This window comes from Rhinatrema bivittatum, chromosome 6 (assembly GCF_901001135.1).
Source record: "Rhinatrema bivittatum chromosome 6, aRhiBiv1.1, whole genome shotgun sequence".
Classification (NCBI taxonomy): Eukaryota; Metazoa; Chordata; class Amphibia; order Gymnophiona; family Rhinatrematidae; genus Rhinatrema; species Rhinatrema bivittatum.
Genome location: NC_042620.1, coordinates 358,861,592 through 358,888,990, shown reverse-complemented (window position 1 = coordinate 358,888,990; position 27,399 = coordinate 358,861,592). Strand labels below are relative to the sequence as shown.

General features: G+C 47.4%; 1 protein-coding gene across 1 annotated transcript in view; it reads right to left on the bottom strand.

The window, feature by feature from the left end:
• STAG2 (stromal antigen 2) overlaps nt 1-27,399 on the bottom strand; it is a 1,172,735-nt gene that overhangs the window by 283,665 nt on the left and 861,671 nt on the right. The window contains 1 exon segment of the mRNA XM_029607875.1: nt 3,553-3,727. Coding sequence (XP_029463735.1) covers nt 3,553-3,727 — 175 coding nt within the window.

The window sequence follows — 27,399 nt, the reverse complement described above, 5'->3', positions numbered from 1 at the left end:
AAACCTGCATTGCCTCCTGGCAGGGGAAGAACGAGCTCATGCCGCCCTGATTGATGATGTACCACATCTTGACCTGGTTGTCTGTCCTGATCAGAACTTCCTTGGATGACAACGGATCCCGAGATGCCCACAAGGCATACCGTATCGCCCAAAAAGTTTATCTGGCAACATGCTTCGGCGGCGAGGAATGTCTGAGGTAGGCAGCCACCACCGCCAATCATTTGATGAATACGCGGGGGGCTGATGCCACCCCAAAGGGTAGCACGCTGTATTGAAAATGTGCATTCCCCACCATGAAGTGGAGGTACTTCCTGTGGTTGGTGATGATCGCAATGTGTGCGATCATCACAATGTGTGCAGAGCCAGTCTCCTCTTCAGAGGCGAGGGATCAGCATGCCCAAGGAGACCATCTTGAATTTTTCTCTTACGAGAAACTTGTTCAACGCCCTGAGGTAGAGGATGGGGCGCAAACCACCATTCCTTTTTGGGATGAGGAAATACCTCAAGCAGAACCTGTGGCCCTGCTGTGTGCAAGGAACCGGTTCCAGTGCGCCTGCTGTAAAGAGGGTGGAGAGTTCTTGTTGAAGAACGACCAAGTGGGCTGATGGACCCCATATAATGGACATGGGGGAGAGGGCTCCGGGAGCCGGCTGAAAGGCAGGCAGTACCCCTAGCAGACGATGGAAAGGACCCAGTGGTCTGACGTGATCCCCTCCCAGTGCCTGGCGACACTGAGGAGCCTGCCGACTGGGGGATCGGGTGCCAGAGGAACTGCCAGCTGACTTGACCCACACTGCCAGTCAAAAGCCAGTGGCTGGGGTTTGCTGGGATGCCGGTTCGGGTCTAGGAGCCTGCTGTTGGCAGGGGTGACCCCTAGAACTGGTTGCCAGAGAATGTGGTTGGTGCAGTTAGTGTAGCTGGGTTCAAAAAAGGTTTGGATAAGTTCTTGGAGGAGAAGTCCATTAATGGCAATTAATCAATTTTACTTAGGGAATAGCCACTGCTATTAATTGTATCGGTAGCATGGGATCTTCTTAGTGTTTGGGTAATTGCAAGGTTCTTGTGGCCTGGTTTTGACCTCTGTTGGAAACAGGATGCTGGGCTTGGTGGACCCTTGGTCTGACCCAGCATGGCAATTTCTTATGTTCTTATGTTCTTAATTTCCTGGCTGAGGCTGGCCTTTCTGTGGGATTAGGGATTAGCGAATAGCTGCTGGAAGTTGTCATGATGGTCCTTCAACTGTGCCATCGCATCCCGGACCTTGTCCCTGAACAGGTTCTCGCCTGTACAGGGAAGATCGGTGAGCCTATCCTGGACCTCCTACCGGAGGTCCGTGGCCCTGAGCCAAGTCATCTGCTGGCACCGATGCCTACAGCGGCTAAGCGGGCTGCAGTTTCAAAATCATCATAGGCGGAGCGCAGCTCGTGTTTCCCTGCTTCCAGAACCAGCAAGGCAATGGTGGCAAGCACTTCTAGCTGCTGCTGGGGAAGGCCCTCTACAAAATCCTGGACTCACTTCCAGAGACTGCAGTTATAATGAGTCATGTAGAGTTGGTAAACCGCAATGCGGGCTTCCAGCATGGTGCCTTGGAAGATATTTCTCCCTATGGCGTCAAGTTCCCTATGCTCACGTCCTGGAGGAGTGGAGACATGGGTGCGGGAGCACCAGGCCATTTTTAGGGTGGACTCCTACCACCGACTGGTGGGGGAGCTGCCTCCTTTCCAACTCCAGGGCCTGCTGCACAAGGTAGGTGGCATCGGCCTGTTAACTGGGGAGATGGAAATGGGGTGCTCCCATATGCGGAGGAGAAGTTCCTTAAAATTGTCGTGGTTCAGAACTGCCATGATCTCTTTAGGAGCGTCAATGAACCGGAGCACCTCCAACATCTTGTGGCGCGTATCCTCCTCCGTAATGAGCTGAAAGGGGATGGCCTCAGCCATAGCCCTAACAAACCCCACGAATGACAGGTCCTTAGGCAGTGACCGGTGCTGTTCCTCTGGGGGCGAAGGCTCCAAGAGAGGGTCGTCTGAGTACTTGGAGGACAAGTCTGTGGAGTCATCATCCCAAAGGTCAAAAGAACTCTCTTCCTCACTTGGGCCAGGGCCATGAGGGGCATCGACCCTGGGCTCCTAGAGGTGCAGGGGCACCGACGGCACTGATGGATCCCCTGGTATCGAGGGGATCCATCCATTGGCTGTGGCAAGTTGGAAAGGCCCGGCAGCGGCTCAGGGAACTGTGGGTGCCTGGTCCCGGAGGCTTCATCCTCAAAGGACCCGGGAATCGGGATCACTCCGGTGGAGGGCATCGGTGGCAGGCGGGGCATCGATGGCCCCTTGGGCACCAGCTGCGTTGGTAGGGTGCCGAGAAAGATTTCAGACGCTCCAGCAAGGGTGCCAACATCGGTGGCTGAGGCTCGGGCACCGGTATAGGGGCCGGTGGCGCCGGTATCTCAACCCCTTGCAGCGCTTTGAGCACCGCCGACTGCATCCTGGAGTCCAATTCCTTTTGGAAGTCCTGAGTGGTCAGGACTGATGGAGGGAGATGAGGGCGTTGCCAGCTCATCCTTGGGTCCCCGAGGTGGCACAGCGCCCGGCATCGGTGGGGAATGCCTTGGGCTACTGGGGGGACCGGAGGATGGGGCATCCGGTGGCTGGTGCCGCTTTGATGGCGGTCAGTGGCCACCCTTGACGCTCTGGAACTGGAACCGTGTTGGGATGGTGACTGGTGTCGGTGCTTCCTGAATCGCTTCCGATGCTCAGCTCGGTCTTTCCCCGGCGCCGAGGAGGTCGATGACCCTGAGGGTCTGGTGGAGGGGAGAGACCACCGAGGATCGATCTTCCTCTCCCCAATCCCTGGGGGTGGAAAGGGACTGCAAGAGGCAGAGATGGGGACGGCTCCCCATGATCCTTGGCCATTGAAACAACTGATACAGGAGTGGAGGATTTCGGGGTCCCTAAAAGTTTCTCCATGGACATTGTGCGAGGCGCCCAGGCAGAGAATGAAAACCTCATGCAGATCCATGATGGTCATAGTCCGTGGGCACTGGGGACACCGACGAAAAGTGGTTGATACCATGAAAAAGACCCGGCGTGGGTTGATGGCCGACGGGAACCGGGAGGTAGAGAGTTGGGAATTGACTGTGAAAGAGCAAAAAACTTATCGTACCGAGAGGCACCGACCACGAAGGGGGACCCGAAGAGGATTAGAGAAAAATTCAAAGAAATTCGAGAGAAAAATTGAAAAAAAAGTGGAGTTCCACAGACGGCGAGGCAACTGCACCACGGAAAAGAAGAGACTGAAGGGGGTCCTCGCGTGGACATGCGGATAGTAGCAGATTGGGCATGCTTAGTCTGCTGGCCAAAGCTTCTAGAAACTTTAACAAACATTTTCCCGTGCTAGGCTCCATCAGATGATGTCACCCACATGTGAGGACTACAATCCTGCTTGTCCTAGGAGAAATATAATTATTTTATCATAACCCATCTTAATGGAACAAAAGGTGGGAATATCAAATTTAAATAAACACATAAATGAAAAATAGATCATCATTACCTGTACTACTGCTATCATCATCCTGGTCTATAAAGACATGATCCAGAATAAAGCTGAGCAGCTCTGACTGCAGGGAAGAATCAGGACTGTAAACTAATGGCTCTAACATGTCACGTCCTCCCACCACAATTTGATGACTGAAGATCATCAGCACGTCACACAGAATGGTGAATGCCTGTTGAATGTTAGCATAGTTAGAGTCTGCCACATAAAAACCTTGTCAAAATCAATAATTAACAAGCATTTAAAATATTATAATTTCAATGTACTCTAAATATTTTTCTAAGCTATGTATGGGTTTATGCAAAACTTAACCACAATATTTCATATACAGACCGATTTCCCAATTTTCATATGGTATCAAATATCCAAGGGCACTATAAGCATTACAGCAATCATAATCAAATCCCACAAAGGTGAAATTACTACTTACCTGATAATTTCCTTTCCTCTAAGGAAGGCAGGCCAATCCACACTGGTGGATTATGCACTCTTCCAGCAGATGGAGAATGAGTAAAATTGACTCACTAATATCACTGAGATATAGTCCTGTCCCAACATCAGCCTGCCTGTATATCTAGAAAAGTCAAACTGAGGACAAACTAATTATACTTGAACAAGACTATTAACAGTCTACCACTCATTTGCTTCCAGTCAACTGGGAAGCACTGAGCTTAGTAAAAATTTAACATCAACTGATCTTAGGAACTGGTTATTTCATTCACTAGTCCTCCAAATGAATCAAAAGAAATAACACTGTGTATTGTCCGCAAATAAAGGACAAACTAATATCAAATAGGCAGCCCAGAATGGGTTGTGGATTGGCCTGCCTTCCTTAGAGGAAAGGAAAGGAAATTATCAGGTAAGTAGTAATTTCACCTTCCTATGAACACAGGCAGGCCAATCCACACCAGTGGGATGTACCAAAGCTACAATGGAAAAGGGTGGGAAACTGCTGCGGTCCCGTCAATACCACATGTGCAAAAGCCACATTCTCTTGAGCCTTAATGTCCAAGCGCTAATGCTTAGAGAAAGTATGTAAGGAGGACCATGTCACTGCCTGGCAATTCTAGACAGGAGACAACTGAATCTCTGCCCAAGAGACCGCCTGAGCTCTAGTGGAATACACCCTGACTTGACTAGATAATAGCACATCTGCATCCACATAGGCAGCAGTGATGATTCTCTTTAACACATCAGCTATTGTTGCCTGCCACACCAGTTCCCCTAGTTTACTTCCTCTATAGAGCACAAAAGGTCTATCAATCTTCCTAAAGGAGTAAGTAACCTTCAAATACTGCACCAAATGCTGCTTGACATCCAAGGCATGCAACAACCAATAACCCCACTCATCTCTATCTCTGTTCAGTAAGGGCAGGGAACTAGACTGATTCAAATGACACTTCAAAACCACTTTCAGTAAAAAAGAAGGTACAGCCCTAAGCTGTACTGTCTCCAGAGTTATTTGCAGAAACGGCTCATGGCAAGTAAGTGCCTGTAGCTCGGAGATCCACCGTGCCAAACAGAATGCCACCAGAAAAACAGTTTTCAAGATAAGCCAGAAGAAGAGATCACATAGTGGCCAAAATGAAGGACCCTCTAAAAAAAAAAAAATGCAGAAGCAGAATAAGGTTCCAAAGAGGCGTCAGGGAGGACATAGATGTTTAACTCCCTTTAAGAACCTAGACACATCTAGATGGGAAGACAAGAGTGTACCACTGAACTGCACCCTATAGCAAGCAAAGCTGCTACCTGTACCTTCAGAGTATTCAAGGCTAAGCCTTTAACCAAACCTTCCTGTTAAAACTCCAGTATTCATGGAATTTCTACTTTAAGAGGGTGAGAACCTTACACCCCACACCAGCTCTCAACCCTTGTGCAAAGCAATGTGGAAATCATCGCCAAGGATTAACCACACTTCAGCAACAAAGCCCTCTCAAGGGCCAAACCGTAAGACAAAACCAACCCAGACAGTTGTGCAGTATCGGTCCCTGATGCAACAGATCTTTACATAGTGGCAGCCTGAGAGACTGCCCACTAGGAGCCACTGAAGATCACCATACTATGGCCTCCGGGGTCAATCTAGAGCCACAAGAATATGGTTTTGGTCAAACTCTCAATATTCCAAACTATCCTGCCAATCATTGGCCATGGCAGGAATGCATACAAAACCCCGCTCCGCGGCCACACCCGGATGAGAATATTGATTCCCAGCGCACTCTGATCCCTTCTATGACTGTAGAACCGTGGTACCTTCGCATTGTTGGAGCTTGCCATTAAGTCCAGATACTGCAGACTCCAATGAGCCACTATGAGTCAAAAAGCCTAGTCTGCCAGCTCCCATTCTCCTGGGTCCAAGACCTGTCTGCTAAAAAGAACTTTCCAGCAACGTGGGAGGCGGATATCTCCTGAAGATGTTGCTCTGCCTACACCATAAATGCATCAATCTCCACCAACACCTGTTGGATTCTGGTTCTGCTTTGATGATTTATGTAGGTGACTGTCATTGCAAAGTCCGACATTCTTACTGCTTGGTCTTCCTATCACTTGGCAAACTGTAAGCACGCCAGACGAACTGCACGTGCTTCCAATTGATTGATTGTCCACTGCCATTCCTCATCATTCCACTGTCCTTGAGCCATCAACTCTTGACAGTGAGCCTCCCAACCGAGAAGGCTTGCATTTGTCATGAGCACCAACCAGTATGGTGTCTCCAAGGACAATCCTTTCCTGAAGTGATCCGCTTGTAACCACTACTGCAACATGGTGTTCACCTCCAATGGAAGCTGAGTCTCACTGTGTAGTCCGGTGACTGCGGATTCCACTGGGAGAACAACGCGCACTGAAATGCCCGCATGAGTGCCCTCTCTCGGGATACTACCTCCAACGTTGCTGCCATAGATTCCAGAACCTGCAGATAAGACCACACTGTTGTGACAAAACACTCCTAAAGGACTGAAATGAGTCACAAACTTATGAATGCGATTCTGTGGCAGGAACACACTGCTCCACTCCATATTGAATCGCATGCAGGGGTATTGTAGGATCTGAGTCAGCTGTAAACTGCTCTTGGCTAAGTTCACCACCCAGCCTAGCTTTTGAAGCAAGGAGATCACTTAGTGAGATGCCAATTGACTTTGTTCCACACTCTTGGTTGACTCTAGAATGCCCTCCTTGCAGAAAGATGCCTTTACTACCACCACGACCTTGGAAAAGGTTCTGGGCGAAGTAACCAGTCTGAAAGATAAGAGCCTGAAACTGATGACAACGCCCTAGAAGGGTGAATCAAAGGAAACAACGATCCTGTTGAATGGGGAGATGTGAAAAATTCCTCTTTCTGTACTGCCATAATTATGATGCATAGAGTTTCCATCCTGAGATAAGTCACATGCAAATGACAACTGACTCCCTTCAGATCCAGGATTGAGAAAGGAGCCCACTTCCTTTTTGGGAAATAAAAAATAAATGGAATAGCGCCCCATATTTTCATGTGATCTGGGAACTGGAATTACGTCCTTCAGATCTATCAGCCTTCTCAACATAGCCTCCACTGCTAATCTCTTCACTAGGGAGAGACCATAAATGCATCTTTAGGAATTTGGAGAAATTCTGCAGCATAGTTGTCCCTCACCACCTCCAGGATCCACAGGTCTGTTGTAATCTAGGCCCACCTTTGATAAAAGCGAATAGAAACCGCCTATCTCCTGAAGCGGTAGGTGAGCCCTCACATCTTCATTGCGAAGACTGAGAAGTTCTAGTCCCGCAGCCTTTTGAGGCTTGATGAAAGGACTGAGATCGTCCAAAGGGACAAGACTTTTAAGTAACTGCTTCTCTGTAAGGATGAAGCAGATGGGAATCCAGGAGTGGGCTTTCACTTCAAAAGAATGTCTCTTTTCTGTTTTCTGGCAATCGTAGAATTTTGGATTCATGCCATCTAGTTGCCATCTTCGCCAGCTTACTGCCAAACAAGAGAGAATCCTTAAAGGGTAATCTTGTCAAACAGGACTTGGAAATAGTATCCGCCGACCAGTTTCACAGGCAAAACTGGTGTTTAGCTTCTATCAGGGAAACCACACTTCTAACGGCTGTGCACATCAAGTCACAGTCTACATCAACTAAAAATACGGCTCCTGGTTCCATCACTGGCCTACTATCATATGCCTTGAGTCTCCTGAGAGAAATGCGAACCTACCCAAGCCACCAAGTGGCAGCAAGAAGCAATTTACAAATTCATTGCCATGGTTTCAAATGCCTGTTTGCGGATGGCCTAGTAACAGCACACCCAAAGGGATCAACCTTTGGTAATCACAACCGTTCCCCTTGCCTTCAGATTCAAGGGGTATAACCTCACCAAAGAGCGCCCCTCTTTAAAACTTACTTCCAGAGCATTCCACTCAAGTTCAATCAATTGGCTCCGGCAGGACAGGCAAAATTGATCACCCAGACCAAGCCTTCTAAAAACTATCACTTGACGAGTCACCCATGCTGTCTCCTCATGCGATGGCACATGGATCAACCAGTCGTCAATGTATAAGTTCACTGTAATTCTCTTGCATTGGAGAGCTGCAGTTACCACATCCATTACATGTGGTGCGGTTTCTAACCCAAAAGATAGTGCTCGGAACTGAAAATTTTCTTGCAGAATGCAAAAAACACAGATATCGCTGATCCTGTTCCTGGATTGGGATGTGTAGGTATGCTTCTGTCAGTCCAGTGAGCACAGGAACTCTCCCTGATGAACAGTAGCAAGAACTGACTGCAGCTTTTCTATCTGTAAACGGGGAACTCGCAGACAGCGATTTACGCCCTTAAGATCGAAGATGGGATGAAAGGAACTGTCCTTCTTAGGTACCACAAAATTATCTGGGTACCAGACCAACTGCCCACAGAATCTGAAGTTTTAATAAAGTCTTGCGGATGACTTGTTTGGCTGGGGTGGAATAGGGCTACACCAAAAAAAAGTCCCGGATGGAAAAATAAAGGTCCAACATGTATCCTGTACGGACAATTTCCGCCGAAACCATAGACCTGGCCGATGTGTGCAGCAAATCGTAAAAAGCGTCCACGCTATAGGCAATGACCACCTCCAGAGCTTCCTCCTGGGACAAGGACTCATTAGCTAGTAGTTGCTGTACCCAGCATAGATCTGCCCTCAATGAAAAATTGCTACACATCGCTGCCCGTATCCCTAGGGCAGACACTTCAAAAATCTTTTTAAGCTGAAGTTCCAGCTTACGATCTTGTAGGTCCTTAAGGGCTGTGCCCCCTGTAACCGGGATAGTGGTCTTCTTCGTGATCGCCGCCCATTGCGGAATCCACCGTAGGAACCCGTAAAAGCTCCAAAGCCTCCTCGGGCAAGGGGTACAACCTGTCCATTGCCTTTGCTACCTTAAGACCCAAATCCAGAGTTCCCCACTCCTTAAACAGTAAATCTGTGGCTGAGAAATGAAAGGGAAAAGACGAAGGCGGCCCTCGTAAGCCTAGAACCACTGGGTAAGTAGCTCCTAGATGTGACTCCACCTGAGGCAGCTGAATCTCCAGTTACCCCAAAGTAGCTGGCATGAGAGGTCCCAACTCATCCTTGCGAAACAGGCGGACCACCTTTGGGTCATCCCCGTCCGCCCCATGAGGAGTCTCGGTGTCCCCCTCCACCCACCGTGGGGGTTGAGAAGGCAACTCCTGCTCGTCCGGGTCCTCGGTTTCCTCCGAATACGAGGAAGGCTCAGGGTCAGGTACCAGGGTCCTTAGGGTCTTTGGTCTGTGGTAGGGCGGGGCCCCTGCATTAGGAGGGCCCCGAGTCCGCTTTGAAGGAATAGGCTGGGATTCCAGTGGAGGGGGTCTTCTCTTATGAGCCCTCCGGGCCTTAAAGGCATTATGCATGAGCAGAACAAAATCTGACGAAAAAGACGTCTCCGAAGAAGTATCGTCCGTGTCCCAGGCAGCCGGATCCTGAACATTTAATGTGACCCTCGGCGCTGGTCTGCCCCCCTCGGGAGCTCCACGTTGAGGTGACAAACTCGGGGGAAGGTCCTCCTCTTCCCCTGGGGCTGCCTCTGTGCTGTCGCGTTCCCCACCCCCAAAGAGGACAAAATGGCAGCCGCCCCCGGGACCGCCGCCCCCGAGGGGACCAAAATGGCATACGTTCCCGCGCTTGCCGGGAACGGGCTAGAGATCGCGGCAGGCAGCTCTCCAAATGCTCCCATGAGCGTTTGCACCTGCAGGACCACGGCCCCTTCGCCTCCAGAGACACAGGAAGCACAAAGCCAGTCACGCAATAGGCGCGCTTGTGCCGCAGGCCCGACACGCAGCTGGGCTGGCCAACAAATGCACTCCCTAACTCCTCAAAAACACCGTGAAAAAACACCAAAGTACCCCCCTCGTGAATGGAAGGGCAAGGGGAGAAGACGCGAACAAAATAAATAAACTTTTTTTTTTTTACTTTAAGGTACCTGTCCAGCCACCACGGGTCCTGAAGCCACTGGGAGGAGTGAGCCGGGCTCCCTGGTATCACCCCTAGTGGTAGGGTGGATCAGAAAACGGGTCCTCAACCCCCGATACTCTGTGCCTCTGTAACTGGGAGGGATAGTCCCCTCAGGACCTGGCAACCTCCCTGGCAAGAGACCCTGCTGGTCAGGGTCTCTTGCCTCCCGGGAGGCAAGAGACCCTGACCAGCAGGAGCACACTGCGGTCGGTCTCCATTAACTTTTTAAACCTTGAGTGTTCGGCGATCTGCCGAACACTCAAGCACACTACCCCAAGCTACATGGGTATCTATTCTACTTTTGTTTTTAAGTCTGTAAGAGCTCTAGATTTTAAAATCTGTTACAATAAAGAATGGACATGATATAACACTGCCAATTATGTATATTTTTATGAGCTATGTTACCGTTAAGTCTTGGCACTTGTTTAGCACTAGAATTTATTTTCTGTTTCCAATATTAATATTTGTGCCTTATTGTAAACCGTTATGATGGTACCCAACTTAATGACGGTATAGAAAAGTTTTTAAATAAATAAACTTTAGCCTAATCCTATCTAAACCCTAGACTAGGCCCCACCAGACTGTAGGCTTGGCATGTCCTCCACCTGCTGGAGACAGAAGAATACTGCCAGGCTGTAGGTGGCACAAGCCTATATGAGGCAAAGTTTGTTTTGTAAACTTCTGTCTCCATCTGCTGGGGGGGGGGGGGGGGCAAACCCAGGAGTCTGGACTGATCCGGGTACGTACAGGGATACGGAAATCGTGCACATCTCAAACAAACCCCCTACATGGAACATCCAAGACCCCTCCTCCACACAAAGCAAGAGCCAACTCGTTACAACCGTAAGAAACCTAGGCATCACTTTAGACTCCGAGCTCAACTTAAAAACTCATCAATACAACAATAAAAGGGGGCTATTTCAAATTAAAAGTCCTCAAAAAAATCAAACCCCTGCTACTCATTCAAGACCACCGGTCCATACTCCAAACCCGCCTCCTATCCAAACTAGACTACTGTAACTCCATCCTTCTCGGGCTCCCAACCTCCACCCTCAAACCCCTTCAACTACTACAAAACGGCAGCCAGATCCATCTCAAACAGCAAGCGCTCCGCACATATCACCCCCATACTAAAAGACCTCCATTGGCTCCCCATAAACTACAGAATTCAATATAAAGCACTGACCCTCATGCACAAATCCATCATCAACGAAAAGTCTGACTGGCTAAAGGACACCTTACATTCCTACAATTCTCAAAGAAACCTGTGATCCAAAAACACTGGACTACTTGCCATCCCCTCCAACAAACAGGCCCACCTCACTTCTACACGAGAACGTGCATTCTCAATAGCAAGCCCCACTCTATGGAACAAACTACCAGAAAAACTCAGAACAAAACCTTCACCGCAATCCTTCAAAAAAGCACTAAACACCTGGCTATTCCTCAAAGCCTATCCTGAAAAAAGCTAACCCCATATCAGCGCCCTCCAACCCCTGCCCTTCCAAACTACCTCTTCAAACCACCCCCACGACAACAGAAATTCATCCAACTAAACTGCCTCACCACCTCTTAAACCCTTACTGTTACATGGCTAAAACATCAACTTGCATTTGCTATAACACCTAACCAACAAGATACAATTGACACTCAACATGATAGCATTAAATGTTTACAAACACACACATAATTGCAACCTTATTCGATGTTACTGTATATATTTACAATGTTACAATGTTTGAGAAAATACTGTTAGGAATAATATTACAATATAAAGTTATTATTACCTCGTTTAAAATGTTACAATTTATTTATTATTTATTTAGCATTTTTTTCTATACGAACCTTCAAGGTTAAATACCTTATCAGATCGGTTTACATCGAACAGGGACATAAACTGTAAACATAAACAACTTATTATAATCAGGAGAAACAAAGTTACATTTAACAAGGACTGCAAAACTTGGAAGCTTAAACAGCTGGAAAGAAAGGCTTAAAAGGGTAATAAATTAAGAAACTAAGACCTAAAAGTCCGTGCTAGTGCTAGTTGAGCTATTATGAAAGTACTAATGCTTGTGTAGTATTTAGAAGAGGATCGAGGTTCCGTTGCTCATGAGCAGGTTCGTCGTCTAATGTGTGTCTGAAGGGTCCGGGAAGGCTTGGCGGAATAGCCAGGTCTTGAGTTTTTTCTTAAATGTTAGTAGGCAGGGTTCCAGCCTGAGATCTGCTGGGAGGTTGTTCCAGATGGCTGGGCCTGCTATTGAGAATGCTCGGTCTTTGGTCGAAATGAGGCGCGTGGCTTTGGTTGTGGGGGGTTGTAGTGCTCCTTTGTAGTTTTCTCTAATCGGTCTGTTGGAGGTATGAAGTTTGAGAGGGATTTCGAGATCGAGGTGAAGGTGATTATGGATGGATTTATGTATTAAAGTGAGTGATTTGTGTAGGACTCTGAAGTTGACTGGTAACCAGTGTAGGTTTCGGAGGATGGGAGTAATATGTTCTCTCCGGTTGGTGTTGGTCAAAATTCTGGCCGCGGCGTTCTGTATCATCTGTAGTGGCTTGGTGGTTGAGCTGGGAAGGCCTGTGAGGAGAGCGCTGCAGTAGTCTATTTTGGAAAATATTAAGGATTGGAGAACTGTCCTGAAATCATGGAAAAATAGGAGAGGTTTGAGTCTTTTTAATACCTGTAGTCTGTGGAAGCAGTCTTTGGTTGTGGTGTTGATCATATTCTTTAGATTGAGGCGGTTGTCTAATATGACCCCGAGATCTCTTACATGAGTATGGGTGAGATGGGAGTTGTGGTGTGAGTTGCGTTGGGTCTGTGGAGTGAAGTTGTCTTGGTTGGAGGAGATGAGTAGTTCGGTCTTTGAGGCATTGAGAACTAAATTAAGACTGCTGAGGAGACTGGTGATAGATTGTAGGCAGTTGTTCCAGAGCGAGAGTGATTTGATAATGGATTCTGTTATGGGAATCAGAATCTGCACGTCGTCGGCGTAAATGTAGTGAATTAAGTTGAGACTAGTTAACAGATGGCAAAGGGGGAGGAGGTAGACGTTGAATAGGGTGGGAGATAGTGATGATTCTTGGGGTACACCACGGGAAGAATTTGTCGACGGCGATTCTTTATTGTTAATCTTGACTTTAAAGCTTCTATTACTAAGGAAAGACTTCAACCAGCTGTGGGCTGTTCCGGAAATGCCTATGTCTGAAAGGTGATTCAGGAGGATGGAGTGGTTGACGGTGTCGAATGCCACCGAGATGTCAAGGAGGATTAGAAGAAAGGAGTGGCCTTTGTCCAGCCCCATAATAATATGGTCTGTTAGTGAAATGAGAAGGGTTTCCGTGTTGGGTGATTTGCGGAAACCATATTGGGAAGGGTACAGAAAGTTGTGATCTTCTAGATAATCTGAGAGCTGGGTGTTTACCAGTTTCTCTGTAAGTTTGGCTAAAAATGGAAGATTGGAGATGGGGCGGAAATTAGCTAATTCGCTAGGGTCCAGGTTGTGTTTCTTCAGGAGGGGTTTTTTTTTTTTTTTTTTTCTTTTAATTGAAATTTTAATGAGTTTTCCAAAGTATAAAACAAGATATGCAGTATACACCTGTAGGGTAGAAGCCACGAACTATGTGCAATACAATTCAAAGAACAGCTGGGTGATACAGCAGTATAATAAGTACATAGCAGAAATGCGGTAAATAACAATACTACGAAGCGAGTATCATTAATAAAACCTGGAACTCAGTAACCAACAGGCTTTGGAGCTCTAGAAGAAAAAGCAGACAAGAATCAACCAGTGAACTTATCTGCAAAATAGAGAAAAGAAGAAGATAAGGGAGAGAAGAAATGAGAGAGAAGAGTAAAGAGAGGAGAGAAAGAAGGGGAAGGAAAAGGGGAAAATAATGAAAAGAAAAGAAAAAAATATAAATAGACAAAATTAGGGACTAGGATGTGATCCAAGGCTATCATACATATTTACTAAGTGGAAATGGCCGTCATAGTAGAAGTAACATAATCCTCTAAGGGCTTCCATACGTGGGCCCAGGAGGTCAATCTATTATGTTTAATCGCCACAGCTTTTTCATATTTATAGAATAAACATACAGAATTCCACCACCACGGATAGGAGAGCAAATCACTACGCTTCCAGTTGGAGAGTATGTTATGGATGGCAACTGTGAGTAGGAAGTCTAATAATTTCCTATGTGGGAGAGATAATTGCAATGAGGAGTTGGCTCCTCTGAGGAAGACTATTGCATAAGTAATGGGGCAGTTCAAGGAGAGAATGGCAGATATAGTTTGCCAAATTTGACGCCAAAATGTTTGTACATAGGTGCAGTGGAAAAACATATGCTCCAAGGTGGCCTTGGGTGCAGAGCAGGACCAACATTGATGGGAAGCAAGTAAGCCCGCTCGATGTAGGCGCCACGGGGTCCATACTGCCCTGTGCATGAAAAAAAAGGAAGACTGCATCAAACTGGAAGATAGTGAAATGCGATTAGTGATAGACCAGAGATGATTCCAGTCACGTTCGGTAACACCCATATGGACCTCTCTGGACCAAATAGGATATAAGCTAGAACCAAGCTTCCCCGCTGAGGCAGAATTGATAACTTTATACAATTTGGAAGCTAAATGGCCTCTAGGGCCGTGTTCTTGAAAGACTTGTAATAAATGGGGGGTGGATTGTAGTGGGGTGGACGCATATACAGAGGTGGAGAGAACGCTTCTTAATTGGAGCCAGGAATAAAATTGAGAGTTTGGGAGACCGTAATCTCGTTGGAATCTAGAATAAGGCATAATCTTAGCATCTTCTAGAATGGCTGAAAGAAACCAGATACCTTTTGTTTGCCATTTCGACCAGTTAAGAGGATGACCATTTATAGTCAAAAGAGTGTTATTCCAAATAGGAGCCATAGTAGACTTATTCCAAGGTGCCATCTGTTGAGGACGAATGGAATCAAAAAAAAGGTATGATTTGTGCAAAGATTGTAAAATGGGATTAGAAGCAGTTTTAGTGGTCAATCGAATACCTGGAAAACAGGAAAGTGGAAGGGGAGATAAAAGGGAACGTTCTAAGGATAACCATCTGGGTTGTTCCCAAGGGTCAGTGTTGTTAGAAAAGTGGTGGTAAGCCTGCTGTAGCATAAAAGCTTGGTGATAGCTATAAAAGTTGGGAAAATTTACCCCTCCTTCGCTTTTGGGAAGTTTCTTCAGGAGGGGTTTAAGGGCTGCATTTTTTAGACTATCTGGGTACATTCCTTGACTTAAGCAACAGTTAATGATGTTGGTCAGCGCTCCAGAGATTGCGTTTGGGATAAGTAGCAGTAGTTTGGAAGGAATGCTGTCTGCAGGGTGGCTGGATGGTTTCTGCTTTTTAAGGATGGATTCGATCTCTTTGGTGGAGGTTAATTCGAAGTTGTCCAACTTGACTCCCTTAAGTGTGTGTGTGTTGCTGACTGGAGCGGGCGGTATGGTCTTGGCTGGAAGGAGTGCTAGAGTATTTGCAATCTTCTGCTGAAAGAATAGGGCTAGTTCATTTGCTTTAGATTGAGCCTGTTCATCAGGAATCGTTGGAGGTAGTGGCTTTGTGATTTGTGCAACATATGAAAAGAGGGCCTTTGCGTCATATTGGAGATCGTGGATTTTATTAGCGTAGTATTCTTTTTTTGCTTTTAGAATTAATGTCCTGTATAGATGTAGAGTTCCTTTGTATGATAATAGGGTAGATGGGTTGGGGGCTTTGCGCCATCTGTTTTCTTTGTGTCGTAGTTCTTGTTTTTTCTGTTTGAGTTCGCTGGAGAACCAAGGTTGATTTCCTTTTTTTGTTGGATTAATTCTTTGGAGACTGCTGGGCATAGTTTGTTTGCTACTACTTCAGTGATCTTGTGCCAGGAGAGCACAGCTGAGTTGGGGTTAGATAAATCTAGGTGTGCAAGTTCCTTGGTGAGCTGTTCGCTGAGTATGTCTGAGGCACACGGTTTCCTGAAGTGGATGGTGGAGAGGTGCTGAGGGGCGTGTGATTGTTTTTTTATGGAGAGGGTGGTTGTTATCAGGAAGTGGTCTGACCAGGGGATAGGGGAACATGTGGGTTCCATAGTGCAGGAGAAATTGGAGTTGATGAAAATAAGATCCAGAGTATGTCCTGCCTTGTGTGTTGGCTTGTTGATAATCTGGGTGAATCCCATTGCACTGAATGCGGTGAGGAGTGTTTCACAATTGGCTGAGTAGTGAGCGGCATCGATGTGGAGGTTAAAATCTCCCATGATTATGGTAGGAAAGTCTGAGTTGATGTGCTTCATGATGGCTTCTATAAGGGGGGAGGCGTCTGCTTCTAGTAATCCTGGAGGGGCATATACTAAGAGTATCTGCAGTTGGTTCGATTTGAATAATCCCAATTCTATTTTGGATTCTGACTTGATTGTGTGCGATGTTAGTCTGAATTCTTTCTTGGAAGCTAGTAACAAGCCGCCGCCTCATTTTTTGTGTCTGTGAATTGAGAAAAAGTTGTATTTGTGCGTGGGTAATTGGTTGATTAATGCTATGCCAGAGTTTTTTAGCCATGTTTCTGTGATGGCACAGAAGTCAGGGTTACTGTCCAAGAGATAGTTGTTGAGGATATGAGTCTTTTTTGTCAGAGATTGGGCGTTGAATTTAGAGACTATACTCTTAAATTAATAATGTTACAATGTAAAGATAATATGACCCGTTGTCATACTATCACACAAGTTCCCATGTAAACCGATGTGATACCCACGGCTGAATGTCGGTATAAAAAAAAGCAAATAAATAAATAATTATATAAATCATTCCTGCAAGCCACCCCCATGCCACTTCACTGACATCCTCTAGACTTTATGAATCCGCAGTGTTTATCCCACGCCCCTTTGAAATCCCTCACAGTTTTAGTCTTCACCACTTCCTCCAGAAGGGCGTTCCAGGCATCCACCACCCTCTCTCTGTGAAGAAATACTTCCTGACATTGGTTCTGAGTCTTCCTCCCTGGAGTTTTAAATTGTGACCCCTGGTTCGGCTGATTTTTTTCCAATGGAAAAGGTTTGTCATTGACTTTGGATCATTAAAACCTTTCAGGTACTGAAAGTCTGTAACATATCACCCCTGTTCCTCCTTTCCTCCAGGGTACACATATTTAGATATTTCAGTCTCTCCTCATAAGTCATTCAATGAAGACCATCCACCTTTTTGGTAACCCTTCTCTGGACTGCCTCCATCCTGTCTCTGTCCCTTCAGTACTCCAGGTGAGGCCTCACCAGGGATCTGTACAAGGAGATAATCACTTCCCTTTTCTTACTCGATATTCCTCTCTCTATGCAGCCCAGCATTCTTCTGGCATTAGAACATAAGAAATTGCCATGCTGGGTCAGACCAAGGATCCATCAAGCCCAGCATCCTGTTTCCAACAGAGGCCAAACCAGGCCACAAGAACCTGGCAATTACCCAAACACTAAGAAGATCCCATGCTACTGATGCAATTAATAGCAGTGGCTATTCCCTAAGTAAACGTGATTAATAGCCGTTAATGGACTTCTCCTTCAAGAACTTATCCAAACCTTTTTTGAATCCAGCTACACTTACATTATTCCTCTGGCAACAAATTCCAGAGCTTTATTGTGCATTGAGTGAAAAAGAATTTTCTCCGATTAGTCTTAAATGTGCTACTTGCTAACTTCATGGAATGCCCCCTAGTCCTTCTATTATTCGAAAGTGTAAATAACAGAGTCACATCTACTCGTTCAAGACCTCTCATGATCTTAAAGACCTGTATCATATCCCCCCTCAGCCGTCTCTTCTCCAAGCTGGACAGCCTTGGACACTTCAGCTTAAGCTATCGCTTTGTCACATTGTTTCTCCGACTTCAGATCGTTAGACACTATCACCCCAAGGTCTCTCTCCTGCTCAGTGCACATCAGCCCTTCACCCCCCATCGAATACATTTCTTTCGGATTTCCACACCCTATATGCATGACTCTGCACTTCTTGGCACTGAATCTCAGCTGCCATATCTTCGACCACTCTTCCAGCTTCCTTAAACCCCATCTCATTCTGTTGCAGATCTTAGTATCATCCGCAAATAGACAATCTTTACTTTCTATCCTGTCCACAATGTCGCTCTTATAGATATTGAACAGCACCGGTCCCAACACCGACCCTTGCGGCACTCCGCTCATCACCGCTCTCTCTTCCGATTAAGTTCCATTTACCATCACACATTGTCTTCTGTCCTTCAACCAGTTTGCTATCCAGGCCACCACCTTGGCACTCACTCCCAAGCTTCTCATTTTATTCACAAACCTCCTGTGCAGGACCGTATCAAAAGCATTGCAAAATCCAAGTAGATGACATCAAGCGCTCTTCCTCGATCCAATTCCTTACTCACCCAATCAAAAAAGTCGGTCAGATTCGTCTGACAGGACCTTCCCTTGGTGAAACCATGCTGCCTCTGGTTCAGCAATTCTGCTGCTTGTAGACAGTTCACTATTCTTTCCTTCAGCAGCGACTCCAATACTTTTCCCACCACCAAGGTGAGGCTAACCGGCCTGCAGTTTCCAGCCTCCTCTTTGCTCCCACTCTTGTGAAGAGGGACTACCGTCACACTCTTCTCCAATCACTCGGCACCACTCCCGTTTCCAGGGATCTATTGAACAGGTCATGCAGTGGAGCCACCAGCACATCTCTAAGCTCCCTCAGTACCCTAGGATGAACCTCATCAGGCCCCATGGCTTTGTCCACTTTCAGCTTTCCTAGCTCTTCCCATACATTCTCTTCCGTAAACGGAGTTTCATCTATTCCACTCCCCCTCCATTTTCTTGTTAACTAGCGAAGGTCCTTCTCCGGGGACTTCTTTAGTGAACACCCAACTGAAGTATTCATTTATTATTTCTGCCATTTCTTCATCGGTTTCCACCCATTGATCATTTTCACCTTTCAATTTCACTATACCACTTTGGGCTTTTCTCCTTTCACTGATGTAAATGTTTTGTCACCTCGCTTTACCTATTTGGCAATCCTTTCTTCTGCTAGACTTTTGGATTTCTTGATTTCTTTCTTCATCTCCCTCAGTTTTACCAGATATTCTTCCTTGTGATCTTCACTTTGGGATCTTTTATATTTCTTAAATGCTGTTCTTTTATCTTTTATTTTACCTGCCACCTCCTTTGTGAACTAGATAAGTTTCATTCTTTACTTGCTTTTCTTTACTTTTCTAACATATATATTAGTCACTTCAGTAATTGCTCTCCTTTTAGTCTGGCCCACTGTTGTTCCACATCTCTCGTTTTCTCCCAGCTTTCTAGTTCTTCCTCTAGGTACTTTCCCATTTCAACAAAGTCCGTGTTTTTGAAACTCAAAACCTGGGTCTTTGTGCGACTTCTCCGTATCGTATTAGTGATATGAAACCATACCGTTTGATGATCACTGAAGTATCACCTTGCCTGGAGCCTCTCTGACACAACAGTCTGCCTGCCAAAGACCATTATGGGGAAAACATATAGGAGGATCTCTGTCAGTCATGGTAAGATTAGGGTGATGATGCCCTCTGTTCCACTCTCTCACCTGCGACTAAAAATGGACTCGCCTTGGTGCTCTCTGTCTCGATGCCATCAGATACATCTGGGGTCTACCCCACCAGATCTGAATGTGGAGCATTGCTCACTGTCAGTTCCCATTCTCTGGGGACCAAACCCTGCCGACTGAGAAAATCCGCCTAAGTTATTTATGCTGGCGATGTTGGCAGAGCTGTCAGGTGTTGCTCTGCCTAGGCCAACAACTCCTTAGCCTCCTAAGAGACCATCTGACACTTGGTTCTCCCCGATGGTTGATATAAGCCACCGTCATTGCATTGACTGACTCATCACTCAACTGGGCACATGTGGTTGAAACACATGCAATGCTAAATAAGGTGCTCTCACATTTGACCAATTGATAATCCACTTGGCTTCCTCCGTTGTCTATCAACCTTGAGCCGTCTGTCCCAAACAAACCACCCCCTCAACTTCAAGAGGCTGGTCCTCCAGACTGGGATGCCCAAGCTCATCACCATGCCAGGTTGTCCCGAGAATGCCACCAGAAGAAACCAGACCTGGACTTTCCATGAGTGGCAACAGAAGTTGAAAACTCTTCCGTTGACAGGTCCCCACTGGAAAGGATTGCCCTCTGAAGGGGCCACATATGAGCGAACGCTCAGGGAAACTAGATCCAAAGTCAATGCCATAGAACTCAGAACCTGTAGATAGTCCCCAACGCTGTGAAACACTAGCCTCAACAATGGGTGAATCTGTATCTACAGCTTCGTCACCCTATCCGCTGTGAGAAATACCTTGCCTCTCTTGGCAACAAGACGGGCCCCAACATACTTCAGGGAATGGATAGGAATGAGGTTGCTCTTTGCCAGGTTCACCGTCCAGCTCAGAGCGCACAACCTCTCCATGACTCCCTGCATTGACTGCTGTCACAGGGCCTCCAACTTTACCCGAAAGACCCAGTCAACCAGATGAGGACACACTAGGATTACTTCATTCTACACAGTTACAGCTACTGGCTGTTACGCCCGGAGGAGTGAATCCTTGGTCCGGCGATGTCCATTTAGGCCACTGTCGGTTGGCGAGGCCGGTCCTCGGGGTGGCAGGTAGGATTGAAGAAGATCTGGATGCAGGCGCCTCCTGCCGGTCGTGTAGTCCAGATAGCTGCCTCGGGGTGGCAGGTAGGATTGAAGAAGATCTGGATGCAGGCGCCTCCTGCCGGTTGTGTAGTCCAGATAGCTGGCGCCTCCAGCGGGTCGTGTAAGCGATAGCAGACGCCTTCAGCTGGTCGAAGAGCCAACCCCAAGGATCCCTTCTAAGTCCAGACAGGACCCTGGGGCTAGAGATACTGCCGACAGTCCAATGATCAATAACCAGGGAGCTTCCGTAATCAGACAGAAAGTCCCGCAGACGGTCCAGGGGTCGAGTGCCAGAGAGATCTACAGCCGGTTCAGGGGTCGAGAGCCAGAAACATCCACAGCCGGTCCAGGGGTCGAGAGCCAGGAGTATCCGCAGCCAGTCCAGGGGTCGAGAGCCCGAAGAATCCTCAGGCAGTCCGGGAGTCAGACGCCAGAGAGTACCGTAGCCAAGCCAAGAGTCGAGAGCCAGGAGAAACGTCAGACGGTCCAGGAATCAAGCCAAGCAGCAACCAGGAACAGAGACAAACGCAAGAGCCAAGAAGCCAAGGCAAGGTCTGAGGGCTCAGACCTTGCCTTAAATAGTCTCCAGCAAATCAGAAGCAGCAGGAAGGGCTCTGAGAACTTCCTGTGTGTGTCTCTTTAATTTTCAGGCCAGGCCACCCGCGCGGTCCTTAGCAAGCATCAGGGGGCGGAGCTTAGCCGCGAGGGGAGGAACGCTGCGGCCATCTTGGGACAGCAGCGGTAGCTGCTGTTGAAGGAATCCTAGACGCCGTCTCATTGACGAAGGTCCATCCGGGTCCTGGGGTACGTAGTAGGTCCCGGTCGCGGCTTGCCGCGGCCGGTAGTCGTAACACTGGCACCATCACTGAAGATTTGCGATGCCCTCGCTAGTCCTAATGGAAAAGCACGAAAAATTAAAATGATCTCCTAGAATCATAAGCGTTAGGAACGTCTGATGCTCCGTCTGAATGAGTGAAGGAGAGCCTTGGTTAAATCCAAGAACACCAGGCATGTTCTTTTGAGAACAGCTGTTATGCCTGATCAAAGAGTTTCTATTTGACACCGTGGTACCCTTCACCCTTCTGTACCCCAATATGGGCCTGCAGATTCCTCCTTTCTTTGGGAGCATGAAGTAAATGGAATATCTTCCTTTTCCCCAAGATCAGACTGACCTCAAGTCATTGCGAGATCCCACCTACTCCCGCTCCCTACCTGATGCTCTTTCGAGCTGGCTCACTCCATCTCCTAAAGGACTGCACTCTGCCTGAGCTTTATCTCGGAAAGAAGATACTTTATTCTGTCAATTTCTACTGCTGTTTCTGAAAAGTGGACAAGTGGAAAAGTTGCGCTTGCTTCTTGTGGTCTATCTTCGGGTAACTTATGCCATTTGGATTCTCCCAAATGTTACACCCAAACAAGAGCCTTGTCCTTGAAGAAGGGAAGAGCCCAGTTGAGATCTGGACCAGATCTCCACCAACCAAATCCTCAACCACGAGAACCTTCTTGTTGATACAAAATCATAATCCTAGGGAATGTCCTAATCAAACCATTGAGATTGTCCGCAACGTAGACCACTGCTGCCTCCAAGTGTCTCACTTATCTGGCAAGAGCCAAAGAAACCTTGCCTGCCCTGAGTGCATGCCGCACCCAGAGCAATCATGCTCTTTGCATAAAACTACTTCATATCGCCATCCACCTTCTGGTCCTCCGCGACCTTCAGAACAGCGGAGCCTGCCACCAGGATGTGGTTTCCTGGGCCACTGCCGATACCAAAACCTCCACTTATGGCAGCATCAAAAGTTCCAAGGCCTCCTCTTGTAGTGGGTATAGCTTCAACAATGTTCTTCCCACATTATACCAGTCTAGAGTACCCCACTCCCGGACCACCAACTTCTTTACGGACTTGTGGAAGAGAAAAACCCTTGCCGGTTCTTTTGAGCCTTCCACGACAGCCTTCCCACCCCTTCACGATGTAACTCTTCCTGTAGCAGCTTAATCTTTAACTCCTTCCTATGTGGAATTAAAGGCTATTATTCCTCTTTTCTGAAAAGGCGGAAACCCCTTAGGATCATCCCCTTCAGTCACCACCTCCTCTGCAGGAACAGCAAGATCTTGCACCAATTTTCCTACCGGAGATTCGGCAGCCGAATATCTGCTCCCTCAGAGTCCCCCCTCGGATTGCCTTGCTCTCCTCACAAACCAAGTAGTCGCAAGATATTCCTAAACCTCTTGAGGGTCCAACCTTGGTGATTTTTTTTTTTTTTAAATAGCCTCAGACAACTCTGGGAGCTAGCACTCCTTTCCCCTGCCACCTTACTAGCCAGGAAGGTCTCATGCAGAAGAAGGACCAACTCCAATTCAGACCCTTGTGACTATGCACCACCATCCTCAAGGGGGTCTTTAGCATCTTCTAAGGTATCTCTCACCCTTTAAGGCCTGTGTGCATTTAGGGATAGAAAAAGAGGGGATTCCCCCCTTCCTAGCTCATTCTTTTCTCCTACACAGGTAGACAATATGGCCACCACTGCTGCACTTGCCGAAATGGCTGCGGTACTTACATCTGACCATTGGGTGACACTCTGCTCATCAGCATGGTGCGGAGATGCAGCAGCCACCGAGGCCTGCTTCATATGTTGCTCACAGAATCATTAGCTTCTGCTACAAACCTTCGCTGGCACCATTATGGTGCTGAGAGGCATGTGCTGAGATCTGCATGCTGAGATCTAGTTACCCCTTAGAGGCCCATCTCTGACGAAATGTTGTCTGCCTTGTGGTCGGACCCTGACCACTGGCCAAGCAAGCCGTTGCCATATCTGCAAATGCTGTGTCTGACTCTCCTGCCTCCCACGCACCTTCAGTATGCTGTGCAGCTCCTGACTATTAGAGAGTAAGTTGTGCAGTGCACCTTACCTAATCTGTCATTTTTACCACCAGCTTGACAGCCATGATCTCTCCAAGCTGGACCCCTAGAGCTTCATAAAGCCCGCTCCCAGGCACTCAACATTTGACATACTGGCAAACTTTTACTTTTTTTTTTTTTTTTTTTAAACATCAAACAAGGAAAACTAAAAAAGAAAGGAAGACAATACTTTGTTTTTGTTTGTCCAGCCAAGAAGGGAGGGAAGAGAGGCAGCCACATAGTAGAAGACAAGAAGGGAGCCAGGCCACTGGCTATCCATGAGAGAAGGCCATGTAGAAGATAAGGAGGAAGCAATACCACTGGCTATCCATGTCCTTGCCATCATTGTCCTGAGGCCAGTCAGGGTCCCCAACCCCTTGTTCAGGCATCCATGTCCACACCATCGTTGTGCTGAGGTAAGTCAGGAACAACCCCCCCTTGCTCAGCCACTCACCACCTGGGGGATGGCCTCTCCCAAACCCTACCACCCCTGGGAGTAGGGATTCAAGTCTCTTTCCTTGTATTCTTTCTTTCTTTCTTTTTTTTTTTTTAAACTCCAGACTGCAAGTTTTACACCTCTACCATCTGCTGGAGACAGAGAAACTGAGGGATTGTAGGTGGCATACTAGGCTAAGTAGCAGTGTCAGTTAAGCTTTCTTCATTGTCTTCATCTGCTGGCAGGGAAGCAAAAGCCAGGAATCTGGACTGATCTGGGGTATGAACAGGAATGTTAATATTACTACTCTTAACATAAGGCTTGGGGGTAACCTGCACAGAGTGGCAGTTACTACTCTAAACAATGCAGGGCAGACAGGATGGACCAGATAGTAACATGATGGCAAAAAATCCCTATGTTAGGACTGGGACACACCTGGCATCAGAAGCTTCTGCTTATTCAGGCAACCTCTCCCTCGGGTTGAGCCCTCAGGTTCTGATGATTGGCAGGACTTAGTGGGACATGCAGAGGCCTAAGGACACCTAAAAGAGCAGGGAAGGACTACAGGATCAGACACACAAAAGGGTGACCACAAAACAAACACAAGACAAGGAACACACCAAAAAACAATGGAAAGACAGATAAAACAAAGCAAAACAAGAGGTCCACATGCTGATGCCTCAAGCAGACAAGAAACAAGGCAATATCAGAACAAAAGTAAGAACAGACTAAATACAGGAAGGCTACAGATTTTAGCCAATACAAGGCTAGAACAAGGACTCAAACAAGAGCAAGAGTAATAGAGGCCATAAGAACGATTAGAGTTGACTCCTAGCTGAGGCACAGTATTTACAGAGGCAGTCTTTTAAGCTGTGGAATGCAGGGAACATGGCTGCCAGCAAGACCTCCAATTCATAGGGATTGGAGGACTGAGCAGCAAAGAACATGACTCACTGAGGGCTCCTCCTGGTAGGAAGGGAGCACTGCTCACAGAGAGCAAGTGTTGCTTACCTGTAACAGGTGTTCACAGGCCAGCAGGATGTTAGTCCTCACATAAGGGTGACATCATCAGGATGGAGCCCAATCACGGAAAACTTCTATCAAAGTTTCCAGAACTTTGACTGGCCCCTACTGGGCATGCCCAGCATGGCATTAACCCTGCAGCCAGCAGGGGTCCCCCTTCAGTCTTATTTGATAGCTACAGGCAGTGCCGAAAAAATAAAACAACAAAACGTTACTAACCCAACACTGCGGGGCGGCGGGCGGGTTTCGTGAGGACTAACATCCTGCTGTCCTGTAAGAACACCTGTTACAGGTAAGCAACACTTGCTTTCTCACAGGACAAGCAGGGTGGTAGTCCTCACATATGGGTGAGTACCGAGCTGAGGATGTCCGAACATGCACCAAATGTAACCAACGGCATGCAACAGGCACAACAACTGGGGTGGAATTTGGTAGAGGGCATCCTGAACCCCACCGGGCAGGCGGAAGGGTGTTGGTACGTCACACTGGAAATAGGTTACGCAGGACAGACTGGCCGAAGATGGAATCTTGTCTTCCGGCTTTGTCCAAACAATAGTGGACTGCGAAGGTATGGAGAGAGCTCCAGGTGGCAGCCCTGCAAATGTCAGGAAGCAGCACCGATCTTAGGTGTGCTACTGAAGTCACCATGGCCCTCACAGAGTGTGCTTTAACACGGTCGTGAAAAGGAATGCCTGCTTGCTGGTAGCAAAAAGATATGCAGTCCGCCAACCAGGAGGAGAGAGTCTGCTTACCCACAGGTTGCCCTAATTTGTTGGGATGGAAAGAGACGAATAACTGAGTGCTCTTCCTGTAGGCAAGTGTACGGTCTAGATAGAAAGCTAGAGCCCGTTTACAGTCAAGGGTATGCAGAGCCTGTTCCCCTGGATTGGAATGGGGCCTGGGAAAAAAGGTAGGTAGTATGATGGATTGATTAATGTGAAACTCCGAAACTACCTTGGGTAAAAACTTAGGGTGAGTGCGGAGTACCGCCTGGTCCTGCAGGAGTTTAGTGTAAGGCGGATAGGTAACTAGGGCCTGTAACTCACTAACACTGCGAGCTGAAGTGATAGCTAAAAGGAAAATCACTTTCCATGTGAGATATTTTAGGTCACAGGAGTGAAGAGGCTCGAATGGAGTTTTCATGAGCCGACCGAGAACCAGATTAAGGTCCCAAGAAGGGGCCGGAGGACGTAAAGGTGGCTTGATATGGAGCAAGCCCTTTAAAAATCGTGTTACGAGGGGTTGTACTGATATAGGGACATCCCCGACACCTTTATGGAAGGCGGCTACCGCACTGACATGCATTCTGATGGAAGAGGTTTTTAGACCTGACTCTGACAAATGCCAGAGATAGTCCAAAAACCTTGGGATTGGACAGGAAAAGGGATCAAGGGACTGCGAAGTGCGCCATGATGTGTACCTTTTCCATTTATAGGAATAAGATTTTCTTGTGGAAGGCTTCCGTGAAGCAATCAGGACACGAGAAACCAAATCTGAAAGGTTAAGTGGTTGAAGGATTAACCTTTCAACATCCATGCCGTCAGGGACAAGGCCTGAAGATTGGGATGACGTAGGCATCCGTCGTTTTGAGTGATCAGAAGCGGGTGCGTTCCCAAGGGAATGTGCCTGTGGATGGAGAGATCCTGGAGTATGGGAAACCACATTTGGCGTGGCCAGTGAGGTGCTATCAGGATCATGGTTCCTTTGGCCTGACGTAGCTTCACGAGAGTCTTCGAAAGAAGAGGAAGTGGAGGGAATGCACAGAGCAGACCGGTTGCCCATGAGAGGGAGAATGCATCTCTGGGCTGAGAGCACTCGCTCTGAATGAGGGAGCAGTAATTGTCCACTTTGTGGTTCTGAGGGGAAGCAAAGAGGTCTGTCTGGGGGTATCCCCATTGGCAAAAGATTGAGGTCGCTACCGAGGGGTTGAGAGGCCACTCGTGTGGCTGGAAGACGCGACTCAGTTTGTCTGCCAAGACTTTGTCCACTCCCGGCAAGTAGGTGGCTCTGAGTTACATTGAGTGGGAGAGCGCTTCCGCCCAAATCTGCGCAGCTTCCTGACACAGGAGGAAGGAACCTGTGCCTCCCTGCTTGTTGATGTACCATGACCACCTGTTGTCCGTCTGAATCAGGATGACGTGATTTGATAGGCGCATCTGAAAAGCCCTGAGAGCATATTGCATTGCTCGAAGTTCTAGGAAGTTTATTTGATGTTTGGCTTCCTCTGGAGACCAAGATCCTTGGGTCTGTAGATTGTCCACGTGGGCTCCCCATCCGAGGTTGGAAGCATCGGTGGTGAGAATGAGTTGAGGATCTGGCACTTGATAAGGCAGTCCCT